Genomic DNA, 19010 nt, shown 5'->3' on the forward strand with positions numbered 1-19010 from the left:
TGCCTCTCTCTCGCTTTGTCACAGCTTCCCCTTCCCCCTCCCCATATCCTCAAGTCCATTCTCTAGTAGGTCTGTGTCTTTATTCCTGTCTTATCCCTAGGTTCTTCATGACATTTTTTTTTCTTAAATTCCATATATATGTGTTAGCATACGGTATTTGTCTTTCTCTTTCTGACTTCACTCTGTATGACAGACTCTAGGTCTATCCACCTCATTACAAATAGCTCAATTTCGTTTCTTTTTATGGCTGAGTAATATTCCACTGTATATATGTAACTTATAATTATTTATCCTCTTAAAGTTGGCCAGTATACCTCTTCAAAGAAAGAATTTGCCAAGAGATTGTTTAAATAATATTGGAATAGAGATGTGTTCTCTTGCCTCCCAGCCTTTGTACCTGTCCTTTTGCTAGGATAGTTTTCTTCTTCCATCTTAGACTTTTCTTTCGGCAACTCTCATCTTCATCTGTCAACTTTCATGGTCACTTCCTGTAGGAAGCCTTCCGTCACCTGTCCAGAGTGGGTTAGGTGCTGTTCCCATATAGGCTAGGATCCTATCCTGTGCTCTCACTGAACACATCATCTTGTAAATACTGCTTTACTGGTATCATCGTTGTTCACCATGTCCACCCCAGGGGAGAGCAGGGTCTGTCTTGTTCCCTTGTTTAAATGCCTAGGGCTTAGCACAGTGCCTCTTACATGGTAAGTGTTTATTAAAGATGAGAGGCGTGAATAAAATGGACAGTGTGGTACTCTTTACTTGGATAGCAATGGCAGGATCTAATGCCGTATCCAGTATGCCTCAGACTAAATTTTTGTTATAGTTTAGTGCTTCTTATTAAATTAAATTTATAGTATTATTTATGTAACAGCTATCAAAAACTATCTTGAAGTGGCTGCCTCTCACTTTCTTTCAGGTTCCTTTTTTGCCAGGAGATTCAGACCTTGATCAACTAACAAGAATATTTGAAACTTTGGGCACACCAACTGAAGAACAGTGGCCTGTAAGCCTTCATACATGTTCTTTGAAATTTAGTTAGAATTCTGTATAGTGTATAACGTGAATATTACTTAAAGAAATGTACTAATTGTCTTAATTTATTAATAATATATACTCATTGCAAAAGTTATACAAAGTAAAAGTTAAAATTATGATATACCATCCAGCCTTCTATATACTTATAGCCCTCTCGCATCCCAGTAATTCCCATTCCAGGGTCAATCACTCTTATTTTGTTGTAAAGTCGTGCTATGAGGATGCATACACAAACACATATGCACATATAGACATATAGAGTTGCTTTTTCTTTTGTTCTTTAGCAAAATAGGGATCACACCATACAAATTTTTTTTGCAACTAACTTGCTCTTATTATTATTGACCTTTTTCTTTTTAAGCCATATAATATTTAATTTTATGGATGTTCCATGTTAGTTTATCAATATCTTGATGGATTTGGGTGTATTTATTGCATTTTCACTAACACAATCAAGATTTTTTAGTATTATAATTTTTTTGTTGTTGGCCACGCTTCATGGCTTGCAGGATCTCAATTCCCCAAGCAGGGATTGAACCTGGGCCACAGCAGTGAAAGCCCAGAATCCTAACCACTAGGCCACCAGGGAACTCCCTGTTATTTATTTTTAAACCATTACATGTCTATAAAAAATAAATACTAAATCTGTGATAAAATTTAAAACAAGATAAATTGCTAAATTTTATGTATTACAGTTCAGTGAAATTCTCACTTGTTCATTCTTTCTTATTTATCTATGTATGTATGTATGTATGGCTGCATTGGGTCTTCATTGCTGTGCGCGGGCTTTCTCTAGTGTGGCGAGCGGGGGCTACTTTTCGTTGCGGTGCGCGGGCTTCTCATTGCGGTGGCTTCTCTTGTGGAGCACGGGCTCTAGGCATGCAGGCTCAGTAGTTGTGGCTCGCAGGCTTAGTTGCTCCACGGTATGTGAGATCTTCCTGGACCAGGGATTGAACCCATGTCCCCTGCATTGGCAGGCGGATTCTTAACCACTGCACCACCAGGGAAGTCCCATTTGTTCATTGTAAAATTATAATTGAAGGGGCTTCCCTGGTGGCGCAGTGGTGAGAGTCCGCCTGCCGATGCAGGGGACATGGGTTCGTGCCCCGGTCCGGGAAGATCCCACATGCCGTGGAGCAGCTGGGCCCGTGAGCCATGGCCGCTGAGCCTGCGCGTCCGGAGCCTGTGCTCCGCAACGGGAGAGGCCAAAAAAGGGAGAGCCCCGCGACCCAAAAAAAAAAAAAAAAAAAAAAAAAATTATAATTGAAGACCTTTTTATTTTCCTTTCTATTATAGCCTCATCTTCTGGGGAAAAAATAAATACTAGAAAAGAGAAATTTTGATCAGTCTCTTTATCTTCTGGTTAAAACTATAATGAAATTATCTGAAACTGAAATTGAGTTTCTTTTGTGCTATTACTTCCTCAACTTTCTAATTGAAAGTTGGCTGTATGTTCTAATTGTGAAGTATGCTCTTATAGCTTTCATTTATTGAACACTTACTGTATGCCATTAATGGTAGGGTTTCATAAATTATATTTAATTCTCCCAACAATCCTATTAAGGTAGGTACTGTTATTCCCATTTTACAGATGAGACAACTGAGATTTAGTGAGGTTAAGTAACTTGCCTGAAGCTACCCAGTGTCAGAGCTAGGGCTGCAGTCTGGGTCTTAGTGACTCCAGAGCCATGTTCATAATATTTATTCTGTACTATTTGACATGATTTTCTAAATAGTAGTTGCTTACTGATGTTTTCCGTGGATTTTTAAAAATTCTTATTTTGATTTACATGCAGAAGGAAATACAGAGATATCCCTTGCACCCTTTACCCAGCTTCCCACAGTGGTAACATCTTGCAGAGTTAGGATACCTTTACCCAGCTTCCCACAGTGGTAACATCTTGCAGAGTTAGGATAAAAATCACAACCAGCATGCTGACATTGATACAGTTAATATATAGGACATCACCACAAAGAGCCCTTTTACAGTCATACCCACTTTAATTCCACTCCTACTCCTTCCTTAACCTCTGGCAATCACTAATATGTTCTCCATTTTTATAACTTTGTCATTTCAAGAATGTTATAAATGGAGGCATATAATATGTAAGCTTTAGGGATTGATTTTTTTTTTCACATTCAACATAATTCTCTGGTGGTTTTTCCAGATTGTTGGTTGTATCAATAATTCGTTCCTTTTTATTGATGAGTGGTATGAATGTACCACAGTTTGTCTTAACTGTTCACTCGTTGAAGCACATCTGCATTGTTTCCAGTTCGGGGCTATTACAAATAAAACTATTATAAACATGCATGTACAAGGGAATTCGCTGGCGGTCCAGTGGTTAGAACTCTGCAATCTAACTGCCAAGGGCCCAGGTTCCATCCCTGGTCGGGGAACTAACATCCCACAAGCTGCACGGCCAAAAAAATTCACATACAGGCTTTTGTGTAAGCATAAGCATTTATTTCTATGGGACAGATGACCAGAAGTGCAGTTGTTGAGTCATGGGTTGCATATTTAGCTTAAGAAACTGCAAACTGCTTTCCAAAGGGGCTGTACCATTTTTTATTCTCACCAGCAATATATGAGTAATCCATTTCCTCTGCATCCTCTCTAGCATTTGGTTTTGTCACTTTTTTACTTTAAGCATTCTGAGGGATTTTCTCTTCCCTAATGACTAATGAATAGTGTTGAATATCTTTTCATGTACTTATTTGTCATTTGTATAGCTTTAATGAAATGTCTCTTCTTGTCTTTTCCTTGTTTTTTAATTGGATTGTTTGTACTTTGGCTGAGTATTGAGCACTTTATATATTTGAGATACTCGTCCTTTGATTGTATATGTGGTTTGCAAATTTTCTCTTACACTGTAGTTTGTCTTTTCATCCTCTTCACAGTCTTTCCAGAGTAAAAGTTTTAAATTTTGATCAAGTCTGTTTTTATCATTTTTCTTTTTATGAATAATACTTTTGATGTCAAGTCAAAGAACTCTTGTCCTAACAAAAAGATATTCCTGATGATTTTCTTTTTCTTGTAAGTTTCATAGTTTTACATTTAACATTTAAGTCTGTGATCCTTTCTGAGTTAATTTTTATATGAGGTATGAGATTAAAAATGTCTTTGGAGGGGACAGTGTTGTTTATGATACCTTTCCCTCTGTCAATACCACAGTCTTAATTAAGTAGCTATATATTAAGTCTTGATATCAGGTAGACTGATTCCTCCCGCTTCTATTCTTTTTCAAAGTTGTTTTTAGCTATTTTAGTTCTTTTTCCTTTCCATATAAATTTTAGAATAACCTGTCTATATCTATAATAATTTTGCCAGAATTTTGGCAAGAATTGCATTAAACCCATATACCAATTTGAGGAGAATAGACATCCTTATGGTGTTGAATCTTCCAATACACGAACATGATAGGTCTCACCATTTATTTAGAGCTTTGATTTATTTCATCAGTATTGTATAGCTTTCAGTATATGAGTCCTACACATGTTTTGTTAGATTTTCACCAGAGCATTCCATCATTCTTTTTGAGTGATTCTAAATGACATTGTTTTTCATTTCAGTGTCCACATGTTCTTTGCTAGTATGGAGAACTACTGTTGATTTTTTTATGTTTACCTTCCTGTAACCTTGTCTGCTCACTAGTTGTAGGAGTTTTTTAATACATTTCTTGAGGTTTTCTACATAGATCATCATATCATCCGTATGACAGTTCTATTTATTCATTTGAGATCTACATGCCTTTCAATTCTTTACTTACGTTTGAATTATAAAAATATTTTTACAGGACATGTGTAGTCTTCCAGATTTCGTGACATTTAAGAGTTTCCCTGGAATCCCGTTACAGCATATCTTCATTGCAGCAGGAGATGACTTGCTAGATCTTATACAAGGCTTATTCTTATTTAATCCGTGTACTCGAATTACAGCCACACAGGTATTTTAGCATATCTTTAGAATTTCTTAAGATTTTCTAACATTCTTTAAATACCGAAAAGATGTGTTTCTGTTTTGTTTTAAGGAGTAACAAATTTTATTTTTTCCCTAAGCTACAAGCACTATTCAGACTGGTATTAAAGTATATGATGCACACAAGTACAGGAGAGTTTATTCTTGCTTAAACATATATAAATACATTTCTATTTCATAATTAATTTGCTTTCAAATAGTTCACTAGAGAGGAAAAAAAGGTTTTTGTATTTGTTAAGGCATTGGTATATTTCAATTAAACTCTTATGTATTAACTAAAATTTTGTGCTAAAATCAGTGCCAAAAGTGTTTTGTTTTTTCCCCATAAAATGCAGTTCAAATATGCATTCTGGTCATTGTCACAGTCAGAAAGTGATAATAGGGAGAAAATGGTATAGTCTGATACAACTGTATACTTACAAGAGATTGAAAGGTATTCTAAACAGAAAAACACTGAAACTGAGTTATTTAAAGGAAATAAGAATGAAACTCAAGAAAAATGTGGAAGACCAAGAATACCTGCTCTTATAAAAGAAGAGAGAAATGTTATCCAATACAAAAATATAAGACCTATAGATTTGAAAAGGTTTTTTTTCTTTGTTTTAAAAACAAGCACACAAAACTGGGGCAGGGACAGGCAGTGCAAAAACGCAACACGGTACAATGATTTGCCTTCATAAAGGAAGAGACCAATTGAAATGTCACAAATCTTCATATCTCACAAAACATATTAATGTACAATATATGAGGGATACAAAGTGGATTTTTTTTCACTTAAGTTTATTACAGACTACCAAATCATTGTTTAATGCATTTACTTGTACAAGCCTTTTCTTTGTAGCAGTACATGCCACATTAATATATATATACTAGATATTTTACCATTGGAATTACTCTTCTAATTTCAAACAAGTAACTCATTTTTACCTTTTCACTCATGCATATATGCATATTAACTCCATCATAAGAAACTTGAGACCAGGTCAGATTATCTAGAAAGTTGTTTTCATTAATAGTAAAACTCAAAATATATAGAAAAATACTAGTTGTGATGACTTACTTGGGTTGTATTTTGATAGAATGAATTTTTTTAATGGGCTTTGGCTTGTAGATATCTAAAAGTTGGAATGTGATACTCTTCTTAGATCTCTATGTAGCTCAAAATTAGTTTAATTTACTTATGGAACTGCTATGATTTGGAAGTAATATTTTATAAATGCAACTCTTCTGAAGTAAGAAATCTCTAAATTATTACTGCATATAATATTACGTTGGCAAGTAGGGGGAGGTATGCTTGACAAATTTATATGACTTCTTTTTGTTCATAAAAGAATTATCCAAAAGGAAATACCTTAAATTTTTGTGGCTATTGAACAGTACTATGATGCAGATAAAGTATGAACTTGACAACTTTGTCATCTAGAATAAAACTGTTTTTATTGGAATTTTGGAACTAAGTAAAAATATCATATTATAGAACATTGGACTGGTAGTAAATAGAAGTAACCTTGGGCAAGTCCTTCCAAGTAAAATTTCTATTAATCTGTAGTGTATTGTTGGATTTTAATCAATTGTTTCCAACCTATCACATCTTTTTAAAAGCTTTATTTTTAAGAATTTATGTGATTTGGAATTTGAATACATATAGATGTGACAAATAAACTTGGAAGTTCTTTTTAAACAAGTCTCTCTCTGTGTTTTGAACTACAGAGCCTATAATGTGTAGGGAGATGAATTTTACAATATCTTACTATGGATATTTTGTACTTTGGCTATTGTAGAAAAATTTGAAGGTAGTGTCTTTTTCTTATAGTAATGGAATTATCAATCAGTCTTAGGCTGCTAGATGTTTATTTGTAGTAATCTGCATGTCGAAATACTTGAAATTAAGTTTGCTTGGGGAGGGGGGGTATTCACATAGTATTTTTAATGCTCCTTAAAATTTTGGCGGTTAGCTTTTCTTAAACACAGTTCATATATTCACTTAAAACCTTACTTGCTCTGGTATCTTTTCTTCTTAAAGGCATTGAAAACTAAGTATTTCAGTAATCGGCCAGGGCCAACACCTGGATGTCAGCTGCCAAGACCAAACTGTCCAGTGGACGCTTTAAAGGAGCAGTCCAATCCAGCCATGGCAACAAAACGGAAGAGAACAGAGGCCTTGGAACAAGGTAAAACTCTCATTTTCACAAGAAATGAAATGAATTCAGAAAACTCCAGATAGCTAATATATAGCTAGTGACTGAAGGGCAGCTAAGAAATGTAGACTGTGACCTGTTTACTTGTATAAATTTAAATTGGATAAAGTTGAGTGTGGTGTTTTAGCTATGTTTACTTCCACTGAGAATACTTACATCATGCTTTTTAAAAGGACATGGGCACTTTTGAGTGTACCTCAGAGTTACAAGTACTGTCCACGTGCATCCTGCTCTTTTCATAAATTCCTTCTGGTACACTGTATGCTTAATGTTTAACTAGTGCTATTGGAAAATCAAAGCGAGTAAAAATAGAGGTAGTTGGAATGCAATGACTGGTTAAAATTGCTATAAGATTAAATGTAAACAACCTCATTTTTCCCCCCAGGAGGATTACCCAAGAAGCTAATTTTTTAGTTACAGCGAACACTGGACAATATTGTACTACTGAAGGATATAGTGAAAAAGGCAAAATAGTAAACATTAATTAAATGCTTTAAAAGAAATCTGTAAATATTCTATTCATGTAAAATATGTAAAACTGGGTTATTTTATTAAACGTATTTTAAAACAAACTTAATTCTGATTTTTCTGATTAGAGTGCAACAGTAAGATAAGTTTAATTCTCTGAAATGTAGAGTTGAAAATGCATTAAGGAATTCTTAATAAAAATAACTATCAGTTATTTTAATGATCTGGCCCATATAGCATTACAGATTTGTAGTAAAGGGGGTATTATTTTAAAATAGAAAGATAGTAGTAATATACCAAATACCTGCTACCCTGACTTAACATATGTTAATATACTAAATAGGAAAAAAAAAATAACATTACAGATAAAATTGAGCTCCCTTTAACCCTTTAATACATCATTCCATTTTATTTTTTCCTTTTTACCCTCCCCAAAAGAGAATGACTCTCAGGAAATGAGTGTGTCCTTCCATGATTTTATACTGCTATTTTATAAGAATGCATGTAGTAGTATACAGTACTGTTTTGGGTCTCACAATTTGAGTGGTAGACAGTACATCTCATACAGCATTTTTATTCTTACTCAAAACTTTAAAACTTAGTTCCCAGTCCTGTAGGTCAGTTACCTCTCATGGCTCAACTGTGTTTTTTTTGCGTAGGCCAATATCAAGGTGTCAGTTGGACTCTGGGCTCTTCTCTGAAGCTCTAGGGAAGAATCTGCTTCCGAGTTCATACAGTTCATGCCATTTTAATGCTCATGCCTCCTTATCCTTGCTGGTTGTCAGCCAGGGGCCTCTCTTAGCTTCTTAAGGCAGTCCACTTGCCTTGTTGCATGTCACTCTCCATCTGCAAACCGGCAACGGTGTCAAATCTGTCTGGCTTCCTCATCGCTGCCAAGAGAGAAAATTCTGCCTTTTTTTTTTTTTTAAAGGACTCACCTGATAAATGATGTCAGCTCACTCAGGGCTTAATTACACACCTTAAAAATCCCTTCATAGCAGTTACTAGATTAGTGCTTGAATAATCAGGACAGGAATCATGAGAGGGCCATCTTGAGAATTCTGTCACATGAACATTTAGGTTATTTAAAAAGGATTGTTTATACGCACATGCAAGCGTTTCTCTAATGTACATACTTAGAATTGTAATCGTGAGGTCATAGTGTGTATTTTCAATTAGTGTTGATATTGCCATATTTCTCCAAAGTAGTTGTATCAGTTTACACCCCCAGTAACTGTTCAGTAGTTCTTAAAAATGAAGAAGCCCCTTACCTTACACTGTATACAGAAACTAACTCAAAATATATCAAAGACCTGAACACCAGGCCTAAAGCTATAAAAATTCTTAGAAAATATCATAGAGGGAAAGCTTCATGACATCAGATTTGGCAGGGACTTCCTGGATATGACCCCAAAACACAGGCAACAAAAGTAAAAAATAGACCATTTGGACTATATCAAAATTAAAAGCTTGTGTGCATCAAAGGAACGTAATCAATTGAATGGAAAGGCAACCTGTGGAATGAGAGAAAATATTTGCAAATCATGTATCTGATAAGGGGTTCATATCCAGAATCTGTGAAGAATATATGTTGTTGTTATAGTTCAACAACAAAATCCAGATAAAAAATGGGCAAAGGACTTGAAATAGACATTTCACCAAAGATGATATAGTAATGGCCAAAAAAACCCATGAAAAGATGCCCAACATCACTAATCATTAGGGAAATGGAAGTCAAAACCACAGTGAGATTATCACCTTATACCTATTAGGATGACTACTACCAAAAAAACCCAGAAAATAACAAGTGTCAGTGAGCATGTGGAGAAATTGGGACCCTTGTAAACTATTGGTGGGAATGTATAAAAACAGTGCCAGCAGCTGTGGGAAACTGTGGTGTTTCCTCAAAAAATTTAAAATGGAATTACCATATGATCCAGCACCTTCACTTCTGAGTATATATGCAAAAAAATTGAATGCGGTATTCCCAAATGAATGCATTCGTTAACCTTTATGTAAGAATCTATTTCACTTCATCATCTCTAGCATTCATACTCTTTGGGGTCTTTGCTAATTTGATACCTCATTCTAATTTACTTTTCTTTGATTTCTACTGTGTTGCTAATCCCTCCTCTGTGAACTGTTGGTTCAGTTTTTTTAATACAATTTTTAAAGGTATTTTCCATTCAGCTATTACAACATATCAGCTGTATTCCCCGTGTTGTAGGATACATCTTTGAGCCTGTCTCACACCCTATAGTTTGTACCCCCATTCCCCACCCCTATATGAACTCTCCCTCTGCAACCACTAGTTTGTTCTCTGTATTTGTGAGTCTGCTGCTTTGTTGTTAAATTCACTAGTTTGTTGTATTTTTTTAGGTTCTACATGTAAGTGATATCATGCAGTATTTGTCTCTGTGATTTATTTCACTTAGCATAATGCCCTCCAAGTCCATCCATGTTGCTGCAAATGGCAAAATTTCGTTCTTTTTTATGACTGAGTAGTATTCCACTGTATGTATAGATACAACATCTTCTTTATCCATCATCTGTTTATGGACACTTAGGTTGCTTCCATACCTTGGCAATTGTGAATAACGCTGCTGTGAACATTGAGGTGCATGTATCTTTATGAATCAATGATTTTGGGTTTTTTTGGATATATACCCAGGAGTGGAATTGTTGGATCATGTGGTAGTTCTATTTTTAGTTTTCTGAGAAACCTTCATACTGTTTTCCACATTGGCTGCACCAGTTTACATTCCCACCAACAGTGTATAAGGTTTCCCTTTTCTCCACATCCTCGCTAACATTTATTTGTGTTTTTGATGACAACCATTCCGACAGGTGTGAGGTGATGTCTCATTGTGGTTTTGATTGGCATTTCCCTGATGATTAGCAATGTTGAGCATCTTTACGTGTGCCTGTTGGCCATCTGCATTTCCTCTTTGGAAAAATATCTTTTCAAGACTTATGCCCATTTTTTAATTGGGTTGTTTGTTCTTTTGATGTTGAGTTGTATGAGCTGTTTATGTATGTTGGACATTAATCCTTTATCATATCATTTGCAAATATTTTCTCCTGTTCAGTAGGTTGTCTTTTCATTTTGTTGGTTTCCTTTGCTGTGCAAAAGCTTTTAAGTTTAATTAGGTCCCATTTGTTTATTTTTGCTTTTGTTTCCTTTACTTGAGGAGACTGATTCAGATTCTTTGTCCATTTATCAATTGGAATATAAATTTTATCAATTTATTTGAGTTTGTTTTATATACACACATACTTCTTTCTAGTTTTTGTAATGTGATTTGTTTTTTTACACTTCCCACTTTGGTATTATTAAATAATCCCAGATCCTTCCTTTCCCTACCTTTTATGTTAAATTATTATATATACTAGGTCTGTGTATGGTCTTTATCCGATTCTCATTGACCTGCTGTTACACTGTTTTAAATAATGTAGCTTTGTATTACCATCAGGACAACACATTTTTTTTAATTTAATTTTTGTTTTATATTGGAATATAGTTGATAGGATAATACATTTTAATATCTGGCAACAGTAGATGCTCATTAATCCTGTTTTCAAAATGTATTTGCCAATTTTTCAGCTTTTATTATTATTAATGCCAACCAGTGCTGTTCCTATAACACAACTATAAATGGTTTATATTGTTACCTTATTATCCTACTGTTAACTATCTAATTAAGTAGTAATATCTTTTCTTTTCAATAGAGATAAGTTTTATAACTGCTGACAAGGTAATGCACTTCCTTTGATATCATTGTGATGCTATTAATATAGTAATATTCCCAAAAGATATTAAAGATTATTACTATGTAATATTTCTAGAAAGAGAAAATAATTTTAAATGGCCTAAAATTCAGCATCAAAACCAAGAAGTTAATTCAGAGTGGCCTAAATGCCAGAATTCTGCATAGATCTGGCTACAGAATGTCACCACTCTGACAAAAAGGAAGCTATGAAAAAGGAAGCTATGAAATAGGTAACTAGCAATGACTTTGAATATACTGCTGCCAAAGTCCCACCATAATAACTTTTTTATTGAAGTGAAGGAAATTATTTTTAAACTTTATATGGCAAATGAAAAATCCAGAAAAACACAAAACCAGATAAATGTATTCCAAAAATTAACACTCTTGTTGCTTGAGCCAAAGATCCCTATAAGTCAATCTGAATAGTTAATTTTCTTCTCAAAATCACTATTTCTTTGTTTTTAAGATGTTGGCAAATACTGAAAATTTCAAAAATATAGTAATATAATTTATAAATATGTCAACACAGAACACTAATAAATGTCTTGTAGAGAACATTTATTTAAGCTGCTTCCCCAAATTTAGAATACCCAGAAAACACAACTTCTGAAGATGTAGCAACATTTACATGGTCCGTTTTCAAAGTCTCAATATAAACAGCTCTCAGTTCTAATTTCAGCTGGTCTTCAGTACATGATATTTGATGGCAAAGAATAGGATCTTTTAAGAGTTCTTGTGTAGTATTGATCTGTTTGAAAGTGCTGAATTGAACAAATGCAGCCCACAGAATTAAAAATTTGAACACTTGATGAATGTACAGGATCATGTAAAACAGGGAATTCTGAAGTTTTCTGCCAGGGGTTTTTTAATGGAGAATTGTCTTTCATAGGATTTTTTTCTTTATTCTCTTTTGAGGTGGTGCCTCTGTCTTCCAAAGCCCGAGCAAGCATGTAACTAACTTTTCTTTGATGAGCCAAAGCTTCTTCTTTATCATTTAACTGCATGCACAGAAATTAAAAACATACCAGTTAGTATATCACAGAGTACAGAGCTATAGTCAGAAGTATTTCATGAAAATGTTCAACCTCCAATCTAAGCCAGTCAGTATGAATAAATCAATTAGGTATCCACTGATTCCTAAGCATTATGCTACATGGTATTGAGGATTTTTTTTAAAAGGAAAAATAGAAAACAGCGTTCTTTCTATCGAAAAAATTTTTAAGTCATCTGAAGAGAAAGAAAGAAGTATATATTTACATGGTATGTGTGTATATGTGTATATATGTATATATAATACCAACATGTACTTACCTCTGAAAGAATGTTGAAGGTATTTATATAAAAATTGTTTTTATATTTTTATATGCAAATAAACTTTAATACTCTTCTATAGATAAGTATGTTCATATAACATGAGTTTCTTTGTATAGTCATCTATGAAATTGAGGATAACAGGACCGATTTCAGGGTTGTGGTAATGATTAAAGGATATAATGCATGAGGAAGTTCGTTGAACACTTTAAAAATTCCTGAATATATAAGTCTTGTCAGGAACTGTATATGTAACTGCAGATGACGGAGATGCCTGGACTTAATTACAGGGAGCCTCCTCCTGGACTTAATCACAGGGAGCCTCCTCTTTTCAGAGGTGGAGCTTTAAAGCTGCACAGGAAGAACATGGATGGGAGAAGTGGGAAGCATGTGTGGGGTGTTTAAGGAGATGAAGATCATGATTCTGGAAAATGGTACCTGAAATGGGAACAGAGCATAAAAGTCAAGTATAGAGCGATAAAGAGTTGAATTAATAGGAAGGAAAAAGATAAGCTCATCCACAGCCTCTAACAAAAAGCAAAGATACTAACCAAATCTGTTAGCATCTTAAAGACTTCCTGAGGATCATGCTGGTCATCAGTACTCTTAGAACTGTTTTCCAGAGGGAGCATACCCAACAGTTTCTGCCCTAAGGTCTTCTTACTCCTTTGTGATGGTAACCCTAAAATGGAACATGAAAATCCAGCTGAGACACAAAAAGACACTCACTGAAGTACTTCCAGAAAAAGAGGTAAGTGAACCAAGGCTAATTCATTCCTGAATCAGCCAGGACCTTGTCCTCTTCAGGTGACCTCTAGCACGAGTGAGTCAGCGCAGTGCAGTGGGAAAAGCAGACTTTAGAGCCAGGATTGCGAACGCAGGTGAGAGGCCACAGTGTGAGAACCCAGAGCAGCGCCCTCCCACTCTCATTGCTCAGCAGCTGCCCATGGGAGAATGCAGCCTGTGCTACCTGATAATCTCAGTCTTCCAAAGGAGCCAGCAATCCACATTTGCTTATGAAATCTCCCAGTGTAAAGGTTAGCCACCGGCCCACAATATTTGAGAACACTATTCACTCCCAACAAAACATGTCTGCAGACAGGTGGCCTCTGAACCATGCAAACTCTGCTTTAGAGCCAGAAAGACCTGGACTTGAATCCCCATTTAACCACTTCCTAATGGTATCATGATGGACAAGTTCTCTGAGCTACATATCCTCACTTCCAGAATGAGAATAATAGTACCTATGCTCTACTGTTGGGTTGCTGTGCCATTGAATAATAGAGCACGGGCTGGGGGAAGGGAGTGGGCAGTTAGTATTGAACGGGGATACAGAGTTTGTTTGGGAAGATGAGAAAGTTCTGGAGATGGATGGTGGTGATGATTATACAACAATGTGAATGGACTTCTTGTCACTTAAAAATGGTTAAAATGGTAAGTTTTAAAAAAATGGTTCTAAAGAACCTAGGAGCACGACAGGAATAAAGACGCAGACGTAGAGAAGGGACCTGAGGATATGGGGAGGGGGAAGGGTAAGATGGGACAAAGTGAAAGAGAAGCATGGACATATGTACACTACCAAACGTAAAATAGATAGCTAGTGGGAAGCAGCCGCATAGCACAGGGAGATCAGCTTGGTGCTTTGTGACCGCCTGGAGGGGTGGGATAGGGAGGGCGGGAGGGAGGGAGACGCAAGAGGGAGGAGATATGGGGACATATGTATATGTATAACTGATTCACTTTGTTATAAAGCAGAAACTAACACACCATTGTATAGCAATTATACTCCAATAAAGATGTTAAAAAAAAATGTACCTACTTAAAAGAAAAAAGAACGGTAAGTTTCATGCATATTTTATCACAAAAAAAAAACAATTGTGAAAGCACCTAGCCCAGCTACTGACATAATGCTTAAAAGTCCACATCCTGCAATATGTACACTGATATTCTTCTTCATCCACAGAAAGGATGCAATTTGTAGCAGAAAATACAAAATTTATAGATTTATACAGAGGAAGTTTCAAGAATGTTTTTAGAATGCTGTGCAAATGGTCTAATCAGATAAAGTCTAAAGGGACAATTCCCTTTCCACCCAATCCTGATAAACCACAGTGACTGGGCCTCACACCTGACCTTTTTCAATAGCAGCTGTGGCAAGGGGGAAAAGCCGGACAAGTTGACCAGCTCACCAGTTCTGAGAGTGGATGAATCTGTCTCTCTTTTCAATCTAAAAAAAAAGGAAACATGCTTATAAGCTCTCTCTCAGAACTTGTCTAAGCAGCCTTATCAAGAAGAAAAGTTAACATAGTGTTAACCACAAATAAGAAAATGACCTGTAACAGTCATCTTGTACCAGATTACTGAAGTATATTAAAATGAATCAAAGTCTTGTCACTAAGAAACAAAGAGCTGCTAAACCTTTTATGGACTTGTAAAGGCTTTACAGAGATAAACTAATTATTTTAAATTCTGCTTCCAGTCTCAGTACCTTAACGGAAAGCAAAGATTGGGAGCTGTACCTCTCAAATCGTATTTTCTATGGAGAAGTTCCTGAATTCTGTAAAAAGCTAAGAAAGGCAGGAATTCTGGAATATAAAATGAGTACAAGTGCTGAACTGAATATGAATCTACCGCTTCTATTCTTTCTCCCTACTCTTCTCTCTACCTTCCATCAAAACAAAATCAGATTTTCAAAGGGATTTGACTTCAGTTAACAACACAAAAAACACCTAGGCTGCCCTCTGAGAGTATACCTTTGAAAATTTGCAATCCAGCTCCTATCAAGGGCCTCACTGAAAGAAGAGGTACTTGAGGAAGATCACCTACACATTTGTTGTTCACGGTAGAACTAGATATTCTTAATGTTTTCCACCAATTCCTCAAAGGCTAATTAAGTACATTGGACTATGTTAGCTTATTTCCCTGGCAAACCACTTACCTTGACATTAAGGTTATACCTTTACCTTTTATCAAGGGATTATTATAGAAAACAGCCATATAAATACTAATTATTTTTTTATTATAAGTGACTGTTGAGGACTTAGCCATTATATTTGCTCACTGGCCTCTCTAAGTCTCATATCAGAAAACACCTTTAGAAGTTAATTTCAGTACAATGTGGAATGCCTGATTAAGAACGAACAAGAGTGGAGGAACATTATTTCCCCCCCTTTTGCCCTGACTTCCACCTGACTAAATACATAGCTTTTATAATCTGCTTTCACAGTTCTTGTTTACTACTTCTATTTTTATTATCCCTATAAGCTGTTTCTTAACACTTCAGCAGAGGTGGGTAAAGTTTAGTTAATGAAGCTAAAATTCACAACACGTGACCCATATACTAATGCTAATATGCACTGTTTGAAAAGAGATATTTCAAACAAAATTAGGTATCTACTATTAAAAGTTTCATTTTTAATACTAGAAGATTCTTATTGGTCCTAAATTCATCTGAAAATGAGAGATACTAGAACTAGGATTATGGATTTTGTCAAAAAAGATTTAGAAACAGGGTCATGTCAGAGTCTGAATACTAAAAATTTACACTTTTTAACAAACTTCACTTTAATCTTTCTTGACTGATAAATGGTTTCAAATTGGAATTTTAAATTGAAGCAATATGAAGCCTACTGAATAATACTTACAAATGAAAATTGAGATTGACCATTTAGAGAAACTAAAATTTCTAAAAAATAACAGTTACTTTGTTTATATTGGACAGTCTACATACTTCAATGGCAGTTTATTCTCTCATGCCATTTTTGTATATTTTGTTTACACTAATACCATGACTCCAAAATGGCCATGAACTTTTGATAGGCTTGTGAACCAAAACCTAAACCTTAACTTCTGTTTCACTTTTTATAAGAATATTTTATTTATTTGTCCAATTTAAGATTATTTCTCTACTGTTCAGTGTCTCCTTCCAAAGTCACACATTTCAATAAAGTTTAATTAGATAGATAGATTTAATGTTGGGTTCTAGTGCTCTTATTATAAATTTTTTCCACTAAAAATCTCTACCAAAAAAGAGACTCTCCTGTTATTTTATGGTTTCATCTGCGTAAGTAACATCCAGTGACTCCTTTTTTCCCATGGTTGTTATATGTTTAGATAAATCATAACTATATGTGAAATTTCAATTATAGTCACCATATTAACTGCTTAATCAACTATGATTATAACCAAAAACAACTGAAATTACCTTACACCTGATTATTACCATTATAATTCATATTTACCATCATCTTTAAGGTACTTCCAATTTGTCCCTTTTGTTGCTTTCTTACACATTTTATCCATTTGTGTCAATCTTAGTGCCTGGTCATTTTTCCTCATTAATTGTTGCTCAAATGCAATTCTGAATGCATCTGCCATTATGTAGGCTTCTTCTTTACTCTTCTGCAGAAGTTCCAACTGGTTTTGAAAGAAAGTTTGAGAGGTGTTAGAGGCAAAACCAGAACAATTCTTTCCTGAATGCTGAGTCAGATTAGCAAATGCAGTCTCCCTGCCTAGTAGGAGTTTTCTGCCTGCCCTTGATCTATTGCATCCGCTTAATCTAATTACTACATGCCATTCTCTTCTGCAGTAGCTGCCCACTCTGAACTAGATTACCAGGAGTTTCTCTTGTGCCTATCAGTTCCCTGGTAATCCTACTCTTAGACCTCATTATCCTAGACGGGCCTCGTGTATGTCCTGCCCAACGAGGAAGAAGGGAGGATGCCAATGGCTGCATTTCAGTTCTGCCTTGGGCCATGCCAGAAAATACCACTGAAAACAATTATGAATACCATCGTTCAGATACCTCCCACAGCTGACTCTGATCTTTGTAATCTTATGCTTTTCCTGATGAATTGCTAATGTTTAGCTGCTTGCTTTCATATATACTCTGAAGACTAAATTCCAAACCTTCAATAAAAATGTTTTAAAAATTATGGTCCATACTGTATTTGTTGTGAAAGCCTAATTATAATGGCAGGTATCATTTGATTAAATGCCAGGCATGGCCCGGTGCTAAACATTATATGTCTACCATGTTTATTTTTGACAACAACCCTCCAAACTAGTTATTAGCCTCCATTTAACATACGCGTCCAAAGCCACAAAGCTGGAAAATGATGGAGCTGAGATTCAAACCTAGGTCTGGCTGGCACAAAGGTTCCTTCCACTGTACCTTGCAGCTTTTCTAATAAGCTTCATGTTTATCTCTCGGCTAATCGGTGTTGCACATCCTGGTGATTTTTTTTTTTTTTTTGCGGTACGCGGGCCTCTCACTGCTGTGGCCTCTCCCGTTGCGGAGCACAGGCTCCAGACACACAGGCTTAGCAGCCATGGCTCAAGGGCCCAGCCGCTCCGCGGCATGTGGGATCCTCCCGGACCGGGGCACGAACCCGTGTCCCCTGCATCAGCAGGTGGACTCCCAACCAGTGCACCACCAGGGAAGCCCCATCATGGTGATTTTAAGCATGTGTGCCTTTTCCTCTAATATCTAGTAATTTTAGGGCCATGTATAGACAAAAGAAATATGAACTTAGGAAATATTAACTAAAACACAGGCAAACAACTTTTCATGGCTGCAATATCGTGCCAAGTAATGTAAATAAAATCCAGTTTATGTGTTAATGTTATCATTTAAAACTAAGAATAAGTTCCATAGCCAAAGACTACCAAATTAAGCTAATTATTACATATACTTCCATTTATTCTACTTTGTGTTAATGGAGAAGCAAAACCAAAGCTTTTACTGTTTTGATAACACAATACCTCCTGTTTGACCTGAAGGAGCATTTTCCGAGTAGATGCTGCCAGTCTGGCACAGGTACAGGGGCTCCCTCTGGGACCGTGACAAAGGCAGGCTCCCAGGACTGCAAGCTTTAAATCCAAAAGAATTATCCGTTACTAAGTGTCACATTGCTCAGCCATACACAAACACGGGGCGCACACACAAACCCATGCACATTTTATTCAAGCACCTAATTCAAAGAAACTGCAAAGGAAAACAAAAATAGGAAGCTGAGACCATGATTTCAGGACCCAAGGGGAAATTTACAAATGAGGAGAGACTGTTATTACTTGGAACAAAAATACACAGGAATTCTGCATTCCTTCTGCTCACGTTCCAAAACCTTTCACTTGGTACCAGTTTCCTATACTTCTGAGTTCTTGGCAGGAACTTGACCTAACGAAGTAAATCTAAACGTCCACAATATGGATTTCCTGTGACTGGGTTTGGCCTTGCCACCCAGCATT

At 35.8% G+C, this 19010-nt stretch overlaps 2 protein-coding genes across 6 annotated transcripts in view; one reads left to right on the plus strand and one right to left on the minus strand.

Moving 5' to 3' along the window:
- The window catches only part of CDK7 (cyclin dependent kinase 7), a 29924-nt gene extending 19850 nt beyond the window's left edge, over positions 1-10074 (plus strand). For 2 of the 3 annotated variants that reach the window (XM_029218121.1, XM_029218123.1), the window contains 3 exons: positions 917-1003; positions 4833-4982; positions 7038-10074. In XM_029218121.1, the coding sequence (XP_029073954.1) occupies positions 917-1003; positions 4833-4982; positions 7038-7238 (438 nt within the window). In that variant the 3' untranslated portion in view covers positions 7239-10074. The remainder of the gene's footprint in view (positions 1-916; positions 1004-4832; positions 4983-7037) is intronic. The other variant, XM_029218122.1, reaches the window with a different exon arrangement.
- A 907-nt stretch (positions 10075-10981) lies between these two features.
- CCDC125 (coiled-coil domain containing 125) overlaps positions 10982-19010 on the minus strand; it is a 32442-nt gene continuing 24413 nt past the window's right edge. For all 3 annotated transcript variants that reach the window (XM_029217932.1, XM_029217931.1, XM_029217933.1), the window contains 4 exons: positions 18525-18632; positions 17003-17177; positions 13313-13443; positions 10982-12448 (listed from right to left, as the gene is read on the minus strand). In XM_029217932.1, the coding sequence (XP_029073765.1) occupies positions 12137-12448; positions 13313-13443; positions 17003-17177; positions 18525-18632 (726 nt within the window). In that variant the 3' untranslated portion in view covers positions 10982-12136. The remainder of the gene's footprint in view (positions 12449-13312; positions 13444-17002; positions 17178-18524; positions 18633-19010) is intronic.

The sequence above is a fragment of the Monodon monoceros genome, unplaced genomic scaffold, assembly GCF_005190385.1.
Source record: "Monodon monoceros isolate NGI ecotype Baffin Bay Population unplaced genomic scaffold, NGI_Narwhal_1 Super_Scaffold_12, whole genome shotgun sequence".
Lineage (NCBI taxonomy): Eukaryota > Metazoa > Chordata > Mammalia > Artiodactyla > Monodontidae > Monodon > Monodon monoceros.